The sequence below is a fragment of the Callorhinchus milii genome, unplaced genomic scaffold, assembly GCF_018977255.1.
Source record: "Callorhinchus milii isolate IMCB2004 unplaced genomic scaffold, IMCB_Cmil_1.0 Scaffold16, whole genome shotgun sequence".
Lineage (NCBI taxonomy): Eukaryota > Metazoa > Chordata > Chondrichthyes > Chimaeriformes > Callorhinchidae > Callorhinchus > Callorhinchus milii.
The window spans coordinates 4,443,723-4,459,330 of NW_024704757.1; the positions used below are offsets into that span (position 1 = coordinate 4,443,723).

At 41.0% G+C, this 15,608-nt stretch overlaps 1 protein-coding gene across 1 annotated transcript in view; it reads right to left on the reverse strand.

The window, feature by feature from the left end:
• The window catches only part of sdk1a (sidekick cell adhesion molecule 1a), a 305,217-nt gene that overhangs the window by 16,861 nt on the left and 272,748 nt on the right, over positions 1-15,608 (reverse strand). Inside the window, exons 30-35 of the mRNA XM_042340967.1 lie at positions 15,266-15,364; positions 9,918-10,112; positions 5,728-5,929; positions 5,307-5,410; positions 3,387-3,457; positions 2,024-2,144 (exon numbers count right to left, since the gene is read on the reverse strand). Coding sequence (XP_042196901.1) covers positions 2,024-2,144; positions 3,387-3,457; positions 5,307-5,410; positions 5,728-5,929; positions 9,918-10,112; positions 15,266-15,364 — 792 coding nt within the window. The remainder of the gene's footprint in view (positions 1-2,023; positions 2,145-3,386; positions 3,458-5,306; positions 5,411-5,727; positions 5,930-9,917; positions 10,113-15,265; positions 15,365-15,608) is intronic.

Sequence of the window (15,608 nt, forward strand, 5' to 3'; positions counted from 1 at the left end):
TAATCCAGAACTCTGCAGCCCATGTCCTCTCCCGCACCAAACTCTGTGACCCCATCTCCCCCATTCTCGCCCGACTCCACTGGTTTCCTATCCTTCAGAGGATCAAGTTCAAGATCCTGGTACTCATCTACAGGGCCCTCCATGGTCTCCTTCAAGTCCCACCTCAAGATCCCCTTCTTCGACCATGCCATCGGCCACCCCTCTTCCCCTCTCCTCCCTTTTCCCCCCCTGACCCCAGCTCGGGTCTGAAATGCTGTACACTGTCCAGCACTTTGGGACGTCCTCCCGATGTGAAAGGCGCTATACCAATGTAATCTTGTTGTTGTACACTCCTAACTTTTTCAGTTTATTTTCTCTTCCTCACTCCAATTAGGCCATGTGGTAATGTGGCTCATTTCATTGCTACAACAAAGCTACTCAGAAACTGCAAGCTGACAGGTAAATACTTACACACTCACGGTGTCTGCGATTGGGAACTTAGTGAATCAAGGGATTCAATGCACTTCAATGGTGATGTGCTGTGCACTGGTGCTCAAACAGGGCTCTGACTAACACTCCTGCTAAGGACAGCCTGGCGTTTGCAACCATCCATTACTAATATATACACAATGAAAACAACAGAAGGATGCTCGAGATGTAACCAAAGAGTGTTCTGAAAAAGTATGTACGGTAAACATGTGCGTGTAGGGTGCACATCAGGATGCCTCATCAGGGTGTGTGCAGGCGCGCACATGGATGTGGTGTCAAGGGGCAACTCCTGACTGTTTTAAAGGGAGCGTCCCAAAAAACGTGCTCACAAACCTATGTGTGGTGAAGGAATGTACCGTGAACTACGGAATGTATCGGGAGAAAAGGAAAAAATTGTAACAGAAGATGTTTGTTTGGATTTCTGTTGTATCAAGTATTATGTTTATAAAGAAATATATATTTTCAAAAAAAATACACATTGGAAGCAAGGACAGTGCTATGAAAAAATTCAGATCTACTTTGTAGGTGAACTACAGTGATCTCAAGCCAATATTGTGGAGGGCTGGGGGAAGGAAAAAGGTAAACTTCCCTCAAAGCCCGACTGACTGCTGGGCAAAGGCCTTCATTAACACTGTGGCTGGATTTCCCCATAAACATGGACAGTGTCAGCTTGTCTGAAGTGGTGGAGAGGGTGTTGTAGGAAGAAGCGCTTTGAGACATCTCAACAGCGTGCTAAGGTGCTATATCAAATGCAAGGATTGTTATTATTATCTGTGAGGAGTATTATTTACTCATATCACTCCTGACATTCAAATCTGGCAGTCTGTGAAGTTAAGGCATGTCTCAGCGAGCAGGGTCACATACATCATACAATGCCCTCATAATCCAGCTATTATACACCATGTAGCCAGTTTGGCTTCCCACCACCCTTCCCTCTGTGAGGGCACATTGGAGGTACGGTTTTGACAAATGATTTTTGAGTCGGATGGATAGAGGCAAAATAGCAGACTCCAATCACAATTAATGGTTTTCTATATTGCTGTGTGCTGTGTACATTTTTTAGCCTGTTGCAGAGTAGCAGAACACCACAATAATTGACAGTAATTGTGCAAACAATGACGGTAAGACTAAACTCTTAATCAGATGTTTTGTTAAGTTTGCCTGGGAGACTGGAGTCATTTAACTGGCATCCATTCAAGAACATTTCAAATACACCTTACCGTTTCATCCTTCCATTCAAAGAAAGGCCACAAGCAACATTAATCACTCAAATAACTTAAATACTAGACGGGCCATATCAAAAATACAGACACCTCAAAAGATGCCACGATGTATTCTATGGATGATTTGGTCTCAGATTGCATTCTTTTAAAAAAAAGTAACATTTGCATTTTTATTGCTCTGTCAAAGGAAACCTGACTAAATTGGGAGAACTGTGCAAAGCAAATAATCCAGCATTGAAGTCCTACCCGCTTTTAGAGAAGAAAAGGTTCTTCGAAAAAGTCATTCTGAATCAAATCAAAGCTGGCCGGACCTGTTCTCTGCTGTTACTTACGGGCTAGGTCTGTCTGCAGGGCAGCAGGGTCGCTGAATCCTGGCATGTTCTCATACACAAGCTCTCGATAGTAAATGCGGAAACCCACCAGCATGCCATTCAAACTTTCTTCCTTTGGTGGCTGGGGGAGAGAAAAGAAGGAAAACTAAAGTCACTTGCATCACATTAGATCACCAGGTGCTATTGTAGAAATCACGGCAATAGACTGTGAACCCTGTGGTCAGAGAACAACAACATCAACATATTACATTTGTCTAGGCCTTTTGCGTTGGGAGGACAACCCGAGGCCCTGGACAGTCAGGGATTGGACCTGAGCAGGGGGTTGGGATCAGGAGGGTTGCAGGGCAGGGAGGGTAGGGGTAGGAGGGTGACTGAAGGTGCCCAAGGGCGAGAAGAAAACTATTACGAAACTAATCTTTTATTTTGGCCTCACAATAATAAAGCAGTGTATTGTATTGAGCCAGGATTCCCAGCTGGAAGGTGTGTGGGTGTGGGTGTGTGAGAGAGCATAATAGTGAGCTACTGGTGCAGTGCCCATTGAAGTGTAGAAAGAAAGATGAGACAGCAGCTTTCGGGAACAACAACCACTTGCATTTATATAGCACCGCTCAAGCATGATAGCATCCCAGAGCGCTTGACAAAGGACGACACAGTGCCAGGGGGAGGTGACCGTAGGCACAGTCAAAGTGGAAGATCTTCAGGTGTGAACTGAAGATGGGGAAGGAGGGGGCAAGGTGGAGGGGTAGAGGAAGAGTGTTCCAGAGTTTCGGGAACGTAGTGGCTGAAAGCACAGCCACCGATGGTGGAACGGAGGGCATGAGGGACAAGCAGGAGGGCGGAGCCAGTCGAGCGGAAGCAAGCGAAAGTGAGTTTGGGAATAAGCAGGTCAGAGAGGTAGGAAGGTGCCAGGGCATAAAAGGATTTGAAGTCGAGTGTGAGGATCTTGAAATCAACAGGATTTCAAACAGGAGTGGAGGAGGTGAGAAAAAGAATAATCTCCAGATGTTCAGGCAGAGCTAATGCAGCTCAAACATGTGCTACTGTATTAGAATACCAAACAGTAGGATTAATCTTCTTACTGCAACTTAAATTTCTCTTACAAACAAAGAAAGCATCTTGAAATACATCATAAAAGATAGAAAAAATTGTCGTCTTAAAAGCAGTACAATGTAGCAAATAAATTAGAAAATTATTAAACTATCTTTCCCCCAGTGTCTAGTCTTAAGTATGACAAGTTTTCTAGAGTTTCTATAACATTAGTAATTTAATTTTTTTCATAAAAAATGCAATAAAATGCAATGAACTATCACTTTTTCGCCAACTTCTCAGTGTACAATGATTTGATTGCAAGTTCAGGACTTACCTGCCACTGAATAAGGACAGAGGTAGTGGTGCGTGGAGTCACAGAGACAATAAGAGGTGGCTCACTGGGAACTGAAAAACACAAATGCAAGTAAAATAAACTGAAACACACATTACTTTTACTCAGTACTGCATTTATTTATTTTTGTTAGGTCAAGATATCTATGGGATATGGAGCAAAGGCGTAATCGGATAGTTGAAGTATAGATCAGCAATGATCTAATAGAATGATGGAACAGGCTTGAGGTCCTGTTGCCTTCTGCCTTTGCCTAGCTCACACTTTGATACATTTGCTCTTCTCTTCCAGAACAGTGAGCTTCATAAGTCAATATTGTGAACCAATCATTGTTTTTAAAGAGGTTGAATCACTGCAATTACAAACCTTAGCCTAGATATTAAAGGGACACCTATCTTTGAAAAAGTATTTTATAAACAAATGACGGTTTGCCATCATGTAGCAAAGACGTAATCACATCTGCAAGTTGAAGGCTATCACTGTATCTAATCTCATCCTGATGAAATGAACCATATCTTATTAAAACTGAAAAAGAAATCTGGCAAATATTTCTTCATGAATACTCTGCGCTTTTTATATATTTTTTCTCTGTTCATTTCTGCGATTTTAACAATGTGTTTGGTAAATAGTGAATACAGATAAAGGAAAATGGCTGGGAGGAGTGTGACAGACTTTAAAGAAATGATGAAATGATGTGTACAGTTGTGTATGTTAACCTTGGAAGTTACTGGCTGGACCCAGTAACCTCCAAACCAATCACCCTGATGTTACTGAAAAACAATTCCTTCTCAACCAAAATAGCGAGGCAGAAAACAGATAATTATAATCATTTGTTTCTTCTATATAAAGGCTTACAGATTGCGAGCCTGCCATTTTAAATGTAGAAGAGATTGATGTGAACTCTCATTAGTTGATATGCTTCGGAAGGATGGAAGAAACTGCATCTGAGTCGACATAAAATGGGTTAGCAGTCAGTGGAGGGATTATCAGGATTGATAAGCGTATCAGTGAATGGGACTGGTAACCTTTTCGAAAGTGTCTGGCAACCTCAGCTTTAGAGGGGGTGTCGGGATTGGGGAGGGTGGAGAGCAAGGGGGGAAGGAGGGTGATCGAAGGCAGGGTCGAAGAGGGTCTTGAAATGGGTCTTGAAGGAAGACTATCACTGAAAGTAAAGCCCTTCACCTTTATTTATTTACCACACTATAATATTATCATTTCTAACTTTTAAACAGGGCATGAATATTCTGTTCCTTGCTATCTTTCTCCTTTACCCTATTCTCTTTATTACCCTATTCAAGTCTCTTGGCCCCCATTTTCTCCATCTCTCAGGTTTTCTCATCTGGCTTTGAGAGTTGCAGTTGGCATTTTGTATTTTTTTTCTCTCTCAAGCTTCTCAGCAAGACAAAATACGAGATTGTTATGAAGAGACCAACATGCACGGCACAAGTGACAGTCTCCATTAACCTTCCCTAGTTAGGTATAGAGTTCTTTTTATTATTTGCTATAATTTGAGCCTTTGAATTAAATTAAACGTTGTACATCAGGAATATAAATTAATATAATAAATTAATTAATATAAATATAATCTGGGCTATTGGCTGCTGCGTTTCATCCACAAAATACACAGTCACTACACTTTACAGTATATCAGTATATTCTGTGAAGCACTTTAAAACTTCTTGAAGACCTTATAAGGGGCTATATTAAATGCAAGTACTATTATTATTATAAAGGAGAAGTTGGAGATCACTTTCAGCAACTAAAAGCTATACAACAAAACGTATGAGAGAATTTCAGAACTGTAAGTGAGTGGTTTAGCACCAACATAGATAGATTGGGAGTTTAATCTAAGGATGTTGCAGATAAATACAACACACTGAAATGTAATACCGTAACATATCCTACCATCTTGCAGAGTGGTGACGGGCTCAGTCTCTGTGCTAAAAGCGCTGTCTCCAATATCATTAGTCGCCATCATTCGCAGCTGGTAGGAGGTGTAAGGCTTTAAACTGTGTCAAAAGTGAACATCAAACATTTCATCACTTAACAAACAACTATCCATTTACTACAATTCTGTACATTCTTCCAGTCTTTAAAGGGATTAAAGGTCAGCAGCAGTAGCATTGAGATCTCAGTGCCAGACATGCATTTTGTCGTGCTTTGAACCCGACGAGGTGCAGCTCGTATGAAGTTATCAGCGCAAAACTAACACGTGGAAATAGGAGAAAAATAAGCGACCGAACACATTATATATTACATAAGTGAAGCGCTTTGAGACATCTTGATAAGACTCTATATCAAATGCAAAGATTATTATTATTATTACCGTTCAATCATGCAAGATGCAGTTTCATGGCTAATTGAAGATGTGTGTGTTTGCCATTCGGTGCTGGGTAGTTCCTTTGTCTGCACCGTGAAATAACGGACAGGTGAGGAGCCATCACTGCCTGGCTTCCATTGCAACAGTAAACTGCGAGCACGGACTTCGGACTGAGAGACTGAAATGTTGGTGGGGGGCTGTGGCCTGTCTGCAAAATAGAATGAGACATTTTCAAACCAGTTTACAATATTCTTGCTGCAAGAGGATGTTCCAAACTTCCACTCCTGAATCTGTATCACGTTAAAATGCTTGAGAATGATTCACACCAGAATCTCTGCAACAACAAACAAAATTACATTTGTAAAGCGCCCTTTACGTCAGGAGGACGTCCCAAGGCGCTGAACAGTCAGGGGTCAGGACCCGAGCGTAGGGGGCAGGGTTGGGATGAGGGAGGGCAGAGAGGGTAGGAGAGCAGCTGAAAGCATGGTCAAAAAGGAGGGTCTTGATTCGTACTTTGAAGGAGGCAAGAGAGGGAGAGGGCGAAGGGATTGTGGGGATGGAGTTCCAAAGAGTGAGGGCACAGAGGCTGAAAGCCTGGCCGTCAATGGTAGAGCGGGTCAGGCGGGAGACCTGGAACAAACCGCAGTCTGCTGAGTGGAAGGAGCGGATTCCTTTACTCTAGGCAGAGTAAAGGAATATCCATTATTTTAATAAACAAAATTTGATTTAGTGTGATGTTGCCAATTAGATCTTACCCTATTTTTATAGATGAAAAATCACTTATCTCACCTTGATCGACACTGACCCATAGCACAGAACAGCTGGGGACACAAATGCAACCTTCTACTGAGATTCTTGAGGGCCCATAACAAAGAACCCAACGATTAGAGCTTCCAAACAAATCAATGAATTAAATTAGAATACCCAAAGGTAGTGTCCAAGAAAACCCTACAGAGATTCTTAAGATCATGCGCAAACAAGACAGAGAACAAATCAGACAGTGATGATAATTTACCCTTTGCCTTCACTGTGATTTTAAATGGGACAAAGTTCCATCTTAATAAGTTGGGCCGGTGCTGGGCTCCGCTGGACATACTCACAATAATAACACTGAACAGAAATTACAAAGAGATTCAGGGTTGGCTCCTGCTGATTTAGTTAACTGGAGTATGCCTCTCAATACTCAATACCTAGCGGTGACTAAAGGCATGGGCTCTCATATTGCAGCTCCCCTGGGTCATATGCTCTCATTGATTCTCATGGGCAGACTCCAGTGGGCAACGTACAATTTTAAAAGTTATCTTTGAAGCAATTGATTTTGTTTGAAATGCTGTACCAGTAATAAACAGGTTATCGATTGAATATGTGTAAAGGAACCTTCATTATGGTGCAGTGACCAAGTTTCGATGGGTCAGCACATATTTATCTCTCAATCTTTTCATCCAAGATTTAGTAAAGTACACAGCACAGCATTTTATCTTCTGTTTCTTTGCCAGTGATGATTTTATGTTGACTTCATTGGCCATCAAAACAAAGTTGGCCTTCACCAATGGCAAACACAATAATTTAGATCTAAACAGGTGCAGTTAAGACCCAACCTGTTGCCAAATTAACTCTCAATTAGAGCATCCAACAAAATCTCCCACCATGAGCTGGCAGGTAAAATGCGGTAATCTCTAACATTAATGAAGTGGTTATGACAAGCATAATAGCTCTAAATGTTAAGAATTGGACTGATAAACAGAGAACCCATCTTCGAATTTCATTGTTAACATATATTTAACTCATTATTGGCTGGGAGTGGATTGGGAGTTCACTCAATTATGTGTTGCCCAAAGGTCAGAGATTCTGTGGCACTGATTTGAAGGGAAAGCTAACAGTTCATAAAATGTGTAAGCGAGTTTCACAAACCAATGCCTCAGAATCCCAGAAATCCTGGGTCCTAAAATTCTTTTCTTCTAAGCCTTGAGACTATTGTCTAAAATTGTAAGATCATGTGGAACTTTGGGAAAATATCTTAAAATTCAAGGCTGAATTTGCACAATACCAAAAATAACCGGAATATCAACTTCTAAATTAAGATTTCAATCTGTTAATTCTAAATGCTGCACTATATTAAATTGTACACCAATGGTTTTAAAACCAAGAGCATAAGAGATCTCAGGGCCCATAATTCTACATTTTAACACCTTGAATACACACAATTGGCTTTTGGATTGGCATTGCTGGTGGCAAAGAAAATATCTTTGCAATAGCTTTAACTAACATCGAGGAAAAAAGAGTGAATCATGTTACAGTTGGAATCTTATTGCAACATTAATATGAAATGTAGGAACTGACCGGCCAGACACGATAAGGCAAATCAACAATAAGAGTGGCATCACAAGAACAATGTTATTGTTCTGATTTTAAAGGTTCAGGTCAGGAATATATAAGATAATGCAATGATAAATGTTGTTCCCATACTAGAATATTGGAGGTAGAAAAATATGGGACTTTCAAAGCTTGATATGAAATCATGAATTCCTACTGAATGACCATCAGTAAAATGTGAAGTGGAGCAATAGTTTCTGTATGGATTGACTTTTTTTTGGTTCCTTAGGCAGCAAATGCCATAATCATTTCAAGAATGAACTGAACTTCACAGGTAGAAGGATTCTTTTTTTTATCAAAAGGACAAAAGACAAATGTTTTTGATTTTCTGTGATATGATTTCTGTACAGATGCCCTTTCTTTTACTGATGAAAACAATCCTAACACTTGTAGCATTGCCTTCTCAAGCGAAGTAAAGCTGAGGTTCACTTGTCAGGGCTGTAAAATTTAGTTATTCAACCGTGAGAAGATTTTCACTGAGCGTAATTCTGACTGAATGTTCATATTCAGTAGCTTGTAAAATGTCACCTTTTGAGCTCCAGAAAAAGCCAATACAACGAAGACGCGAGGTCCTTCCACTGAATGTTTTTCTGAGATTGGGGGCGTGAATGGAAATGGTCAGGAGACAAAACAGGAAATTGTCTTTCCCAAGACACAAGCTGAACTGGAATGTCATGCATACATCAGTGCACACCAAACCGATGATGACTCAAGTGGTGAAACTCTGGTCAAGACATTTGGTTAAAATTGAGGCTGGCATTTTTCCAGCATGGGTTTGCTAGAAATGCAACTGAAGCGCACCTGAGAATAGTCATTTCTGGAAGTCACATTTTCACTGTCAATGATTAAGCTGAAGCAATATTGATGCAGTGCTGTTATATCAGACAGGCAATATCCAGTGAAACTGAAGCAGTTGAGTTCTGTTGATCAGCACGAGCGAACATCAATACAGATTCACCAGTGCCTAGTAGTTCTTAATCATAATTAGTGATCTATCCAGACCTATAAAAAACAGTTCTGTGGGCAAATGTAGGAACAATACACTTCAGTTGACACTCAGAGAGTAAACCGATGTTAACTAGGAGAACTCTTTGCTTCACAATGCTTCATTTAATTCTGATGAAATTAGCCTTTTAATGAAGATTAAGATGCTATTTCCATTGAGGATAGAAAGCACCACAGTACATATGAAACATATTGCAGCTTTAAAACTAATTGCATTCCATTTCTTTAGGGAAAGGGTGAATGCATTACTTTTGGGCAACACTTCATGTAGTCAACTGGCTGCCAAGGCCTTTAATGATATCAGATGGCTTTTCTAGAATGGTGCCATTTTTTCATTGCATTTCTAAACATGAGCCAACGTCTTAGTTGTATATAATTCTGCCATGAGTCAATATTCAGAGCATCTTTAGACAGTTCAGAATTGCTGCAATATTGCTCGACTCACCAGGCATTGTTCTGCCCCTTAAGCCACGTTTTTTATCTTCCTCAATCTGATGCTGTTGGTATGAATTTTATTTAGAATTTTTTTAAAAAATAGCCTGTGTAATTTCTTACCCCGCACCCTATTTTATGTTTAGTTCTGAATTTAAGTATTTTCTGCAATTCCGTGGTACCTTAAATTTTAAGGCAAAATAGTCGGGAGGAGGTGACCGTAAGCACAGTCGAAGAGGAAGGTCGTCAGGCCTGACCTGAAGATGAGGAAGGAGAGGGCATTCAGGGAGAGAATTCCAGAGTTTTGGATGAAAGTCCGGCCACCGATAGTGGATCGCAGGGCACAAGGGACAAGCGGGAGGACACAGAGCGTTAGCTCTCCTTACCTCTACTCTCTGTGGTGATCACGACAGCCTCTACTGATTCCCCCCAGCCCTGTCGAGTCTTAGCAAATACACGGAAAATGTACGGAGATTCAGGAAGCAGGTCTGTTGCAGAATACTGTCGGACGTTGGAACTGACTTCTGTGGTGGTGAATGTGTTTGGATCAGCAGATGCCAGTCGATAAGCTATCTGATAGCCTGAAAAATAACATAATTAGATAAGTGAGCTCAAAAGAGTAAACGGATTAGGAAAGAAGCTTGAAAAGTACTTTGTAGACTCACATCAGTAGATCTTGCATATTCTTATATGAAGTTGCTGCTTCATTTCAAGGGACCGTATATTCACTGGCTTTAATAAGTCGAGATTTAAATAGAAACCGCAAATTGCAATATTTGATGTGATTTCCATTTATATTATTATCCATTTATAGTAATTGCAGGCATATTACACTATAAAATAACTCAATCAAAGCTGATTTAAATTGTACACAATTGAAAGAAAACATGATATTCCCTCCCATGGCAGCTTAACCATGTTTTCTTTTCTCAAGGATGAGCAGGGCACTGACAAACAGTCAACAAAATTTGGTTCAGCAATAGGTGGACAACAGGAAATAATAAACAGATTAAAAGAGAATAGAAAAGGAAAAACTTAAAAACAAAGAAGCGAATATAAATTGATGAAACCTCATCTGACATACGAGCTTCTGGAGACTCCCCAATCAACATGTGGCATGCTTGCCCGACAGGCTGTCTGAAGCAGAATTAAAGGAGAGGAGCCCATATGTTCACAATTTTTTTCTGATTGAGATGGAATAAATACATGATCCAGTCTGACTGCGATACGCCACAGCACCTGGATGCTAAGGGCTGACAACCGCAGGAATGCTTGGCACCACATAATCAAGATGCACCTTCTGACCACACATAGGTCAATCTCCTCAAAATCCCATCTCAATTGCCTTGTCATTTTCATGAAGATGTGGGTTAAACTCATGTTTTACCTCTGCTTTTCAGCATAATCCAGAAAAAAGAAAATACAATGAATTGAAGAGACCTCTTGTACTCCAAAGATGATCAAGAGCATAACATGATCCGCATTTATTAAAGCTTTCAATGGATACTGAACAGTGGCGGAGTCAGGCTCCATCACTGTTAAGCCCTCTGAGACTCTACCCTGCGTGGAGGGCGCTATACAAGTGCAAGCTGTTTTTGTTGTTGACATGATTTCAATGGCCAAAAATGTCCTGATTTCTTTTTCTGATTTGGCCTCATTTTCGCAATCTCACATGAGAGGGTCAATGTGTCATACTGCTGCTGGTCTGTAGTTCTAGCTTCGATTATCCTCTACCCCCACCCTCTCTGCTCCATTCCTCCTGATCCCTACTCCGAGTGTCCAGCGCCTTGGAATGTCCTCCGATGTGAAAGGCGTTATACAGTTGTAATTTGTCGTTGAAGCTCATTCTTGGAGCAGTTAGGAAAGGCGATCCTTTGCAGGAGGCAAAACAAGTTTCACATCAGTGACTATCCAGAAGCTACCTTTTAATGTTCACTTCTGTCCAACAGGTCGCTTCAACAATTTGATCAGCCTTAATTAAACAACTCATCTGTTGTTCCAACAGAATTAAAACATCTAAAAAAGCATCGCCACGCGCATGGTGACACCTCCGAGGTAATCTTGGAATTGCGGGAACATATTGTACACAGATTTCAGGTGAAGGTTTGACAGTCATCAACAAAACCACGATGAGCGAGGTTGCCCCAAGTCCCCAATGATTTGCTTTTGCAGCTTATGTTTAGAAGTGTGATTTTTACAGCGGTTGTTAACTCTGCTGTCCCTCAGGGCTCGTGTTGAAAGCAAGGCTGATGTGTTTTTCACAGCAGATTTGATTCACAGAACAGATTTTAAAAAAATATCAGCAATGTACACTTCCCTCCCCTTTAAATTCCAACAGTGTCAGCAAAGTATACAGTTCAGATCACAGTTAATATCCAGACAATTCCACAGCACTTAAATAATGCCTTATTCTTTATAGCATTATTAATATATCTCCCCCACCCACATGCACACAATTAAAATGGCTTGACACGAAAATAAAACAAAGTTAGCATCCTTCTGGAAGCAGAGGAAAAAATATCCCTAAACGTTACAGCGTCTAGGATATCTTCAGTGTCTAGGATTGGTCATTTCATTATTTTTGCAAGCGAGAGACCTGGGTTCGATTCCCAGCAGGGTGAAACCTTAGGCAAGTTTCCTTACTCCACACGCCTGATAATAATCCCTCAAAAAAAAACAATAACTGGTTATTTCAATCCACGACTGTTTGTGGGACACTGCTGTGTGCAATTGGCTGCCGCATTTTGCCCACAAATATACAGTCAATTCACTTTACAGTCTATTCTGTGAAGCACTTTGAGACGTCTAGAAGACGTGAAAAGCGCTATATCAAATATAAGGATTATTATTATCTCAGTACCGTAACCTCTCCTCTCATTCTAAGTTTTGTTCAAAGAATGAATGTGGCACGGACTAAGCAGGTAGGTTTACAGGTCAGAGGGTGTTGAAGGAATTTTATAATACACTAAAGTCCTTGCATTTGATACGGCACCTTATTACGTCGTTGAGGGATCTCAGAGCGCTTCACAGAATAACTGTAAAGTGTATTGACTGTGTACTTTGTACGCAAAACGCAGCAGTCAATTGCGCACAGCAGCATCCCACAAACTGACAGTCCTGGATTGGAAGCTAGCCTAAGGTTTCGTACATGTGCAGGATAAGGTAGTGAGTAGATAGTGGTAGAATCTCTGTATCAGGAAAAAAAGGACTTTAAATAGATTCAAATTCTCTGATAGTATTTCCTTTCTCTAGCTCAGAAGCACTGAAGCTAATTACACATGACATCAACACACTTACTAATTGAGAGGTCAGGGAAGTGTATTTATTGCCATATTATGTTATATATCGTGCAGAGATATTTGCACACTCACAGGTTCCCTTTGTTCCTGTGGTTCACGCATTAAACTGCTGCTCAGGCTAACTATGAACATATCTCTTTGTAGAACTGAACACAAAATACTGCAGATGTGTCCTCTCACTTACGAGACAAGCGTGCCAACCACTGTGTTCGGACAGTGCCTTGAGACTTCCTCCCGACGTGAAAGGCACTATGCAAATGTAATTTTGTTGTTGTTGTTGTGTTATGGGACTCCATTTTCAACATGAAGTTCAGATACTGGTTTCTTCCTCACCTTTTCTAAAATGTAATGTTGTGTTCCACAGCTGCACTTAAAAGCTGGAAAATATGCAACACCGCTGCATGCTTATCTTTTGTCATCTGTACTATTATGCATCCAAGTGCACTAAAAACACTCAGCAATGCAGTACACTTTTCAACCATTCAGTGTCACCAAAGGACAACTGGTTTTGCTGGACAACTTATATTTATGTATCTATTATTTATACAGGTTATCTGTTGATACAAATCACATACGTGATATATAATGTGATGAGGCTGAGTAAACATTCATTTTCAGTGAGGCTGAAATTTGGATAAGTTGTGTCTTTGGTCAGTTCTCACTCAGACCTCTGGGTGGCGTTTTAGCTTCTTGGTTGTAAATTAAAGAGAAGCAGAGCACATATCACAGAACGCAAGCGTGCTTCTTGTTGGATGAGTACAGAATGGAAACAGTTGTTCTATATGGGAACTTACGACTTAGACATAAACTTAGAAATCCTGACCAAGTTTCAAAAACATTGTCACACAACACCAAACGTTTACACAACTCCTCTCACAATTAACTCCTTTCACATTGGGAGGACTGACTGGGGGACTGAGCTGGGAGGGTAAGGGGAAAGTACAGTTGAAGAGATGGATTTTGAAGGTGGGAAGGTACTAGAGTGCGGGAGCAGAGGGGCAGTACAACGGTGGGGCGGAGGAGGTGAAGCAGGCCAGTGTTTGCTGAGTGGAGAGTGGCTGGGGCAGGAGGTTGCAGAAGTAGGATGGGGTGAAGCCATTGAAAGTGAGACAAAAATCCTGATGAGGTTTGGGGAGGCAGTGGAACCGAGAGGGATGTTAGGCTCATGGAGCTGGCATGGAAGAGGACACACCCAAAAAGCTGCCAACTTAAAGCCATTCACTGTACATGTGCAGGATAAGGTAGTGAGTAGATAGTGGTAGAATCTCTGTATCAGGAAAAAAAGGACTTTAAATAGATTCAAATTCTCTGATAGTGTTTCCTTTCTCTAGCTCAGAAGCACTGAAGCTAATTACACATGACATCAACACACTTACTAATTGAGAGGTCAGGGAAGTGTATTTATTGCCATATTATGTTATATATCGTGCAGAGATATTTGCACACTCACAGGCTCCCTTTGTTCCTGTGGTTCACGCATTAAACTGCTGCTCAGGCTTACTATGAACATATCTCTTTGTTGAACTGAACACAAAATACTGCAGGTGCTGAAAATCTGAAATCTGCTGAGTGTTCCCAGCGACTTCTGTTTTTGTTTTCTTTATGGAACTGCTTGGTCTAACTGCTTGATCCATATAGTCCGTTCCCTCTACTTTGCTCAGCGGGCTCTGGCCTGCTCCACGTACCCCCACTGGCCTGCTCCACCATCGGGGGTCAGGCCTTCACCCTCTGTCCCCACCCTTTAGAATTCCATCACACAGTCTCTTTAGTCCCTTCTTTGCCTCCTTCAAGGCCCGTTTCAAGACCCTCCTCTTCGACCGCCCTCCAACCCTCCTGATCTCAACTCTCAGCTCGAGTCCAAATCTCTGACTGTCCAGCTCTGTACAAATGTAATTTAATAATAATCCTTGCATTTACAAATGTAATTTAATAATAATCCTTGGATTTAATATAGCGCTTTGGAACATCCTCCCAACATGAAAGGCTCTGTACAAATGTAATTTATTAATAATCCTTGCATTTAATATAGCGCCTTATCACGTCTTTGAGACGTCTCAAAGCACTTCACAGAATATATTGTAATTTGAATTGACTGTATATTTTGTGGGCAAAACGTGGCAGCCAATTGCGAACAGCAGTATCCCACAAACAGTCGTGGATTGAGTGATCAAATTATTATTATTTGTTACAAACAGAAGTCGCTGGGAACATGCAGCAGGTCAGGCAGCATCTATGGAGAGGAAATTGAGTTAACGTTTTAGGTTGATCAGGTTTCAGGTTGATCACCTTTCGTCAGAAACGTTGATCACATTATCCACTCTCCATAGATGCTGCCTGACCTGCTGCGTATTACCAGCCACTTCTGTTTTTATTTCAGATTTCCAGCATCTGCAGTACTCTGCCTTTTTTTTTATTATTTGTTGTTGTTTTCTTACCTAGGATGATGCCGTTGGGGTTTTCAGGTGGTTGCCAGACGACTCGCAGTGAGGTTAGCTGGACTTCAGGGAACACCAGCCGGATGGGGATACCTGGAACTGAACACAGCAATAGCTAGAATCTTGACAAAATTTTAGACCGCTTATATCAGGAAAAAAAGTACTTTAAATAGATTCACATTCTCTGAAATTAGGATTGCAACTACCTGAACCCACTGAAGCTTACCCAGCTGTGTGAGGGATTTACATGTACATACAGATGTGGCACGTACATATAGAAAGATTACAAAAGTTTTCTCCAAAGATTATAAATTTAGATAGGCAGGTTTGAATTTGACAATTA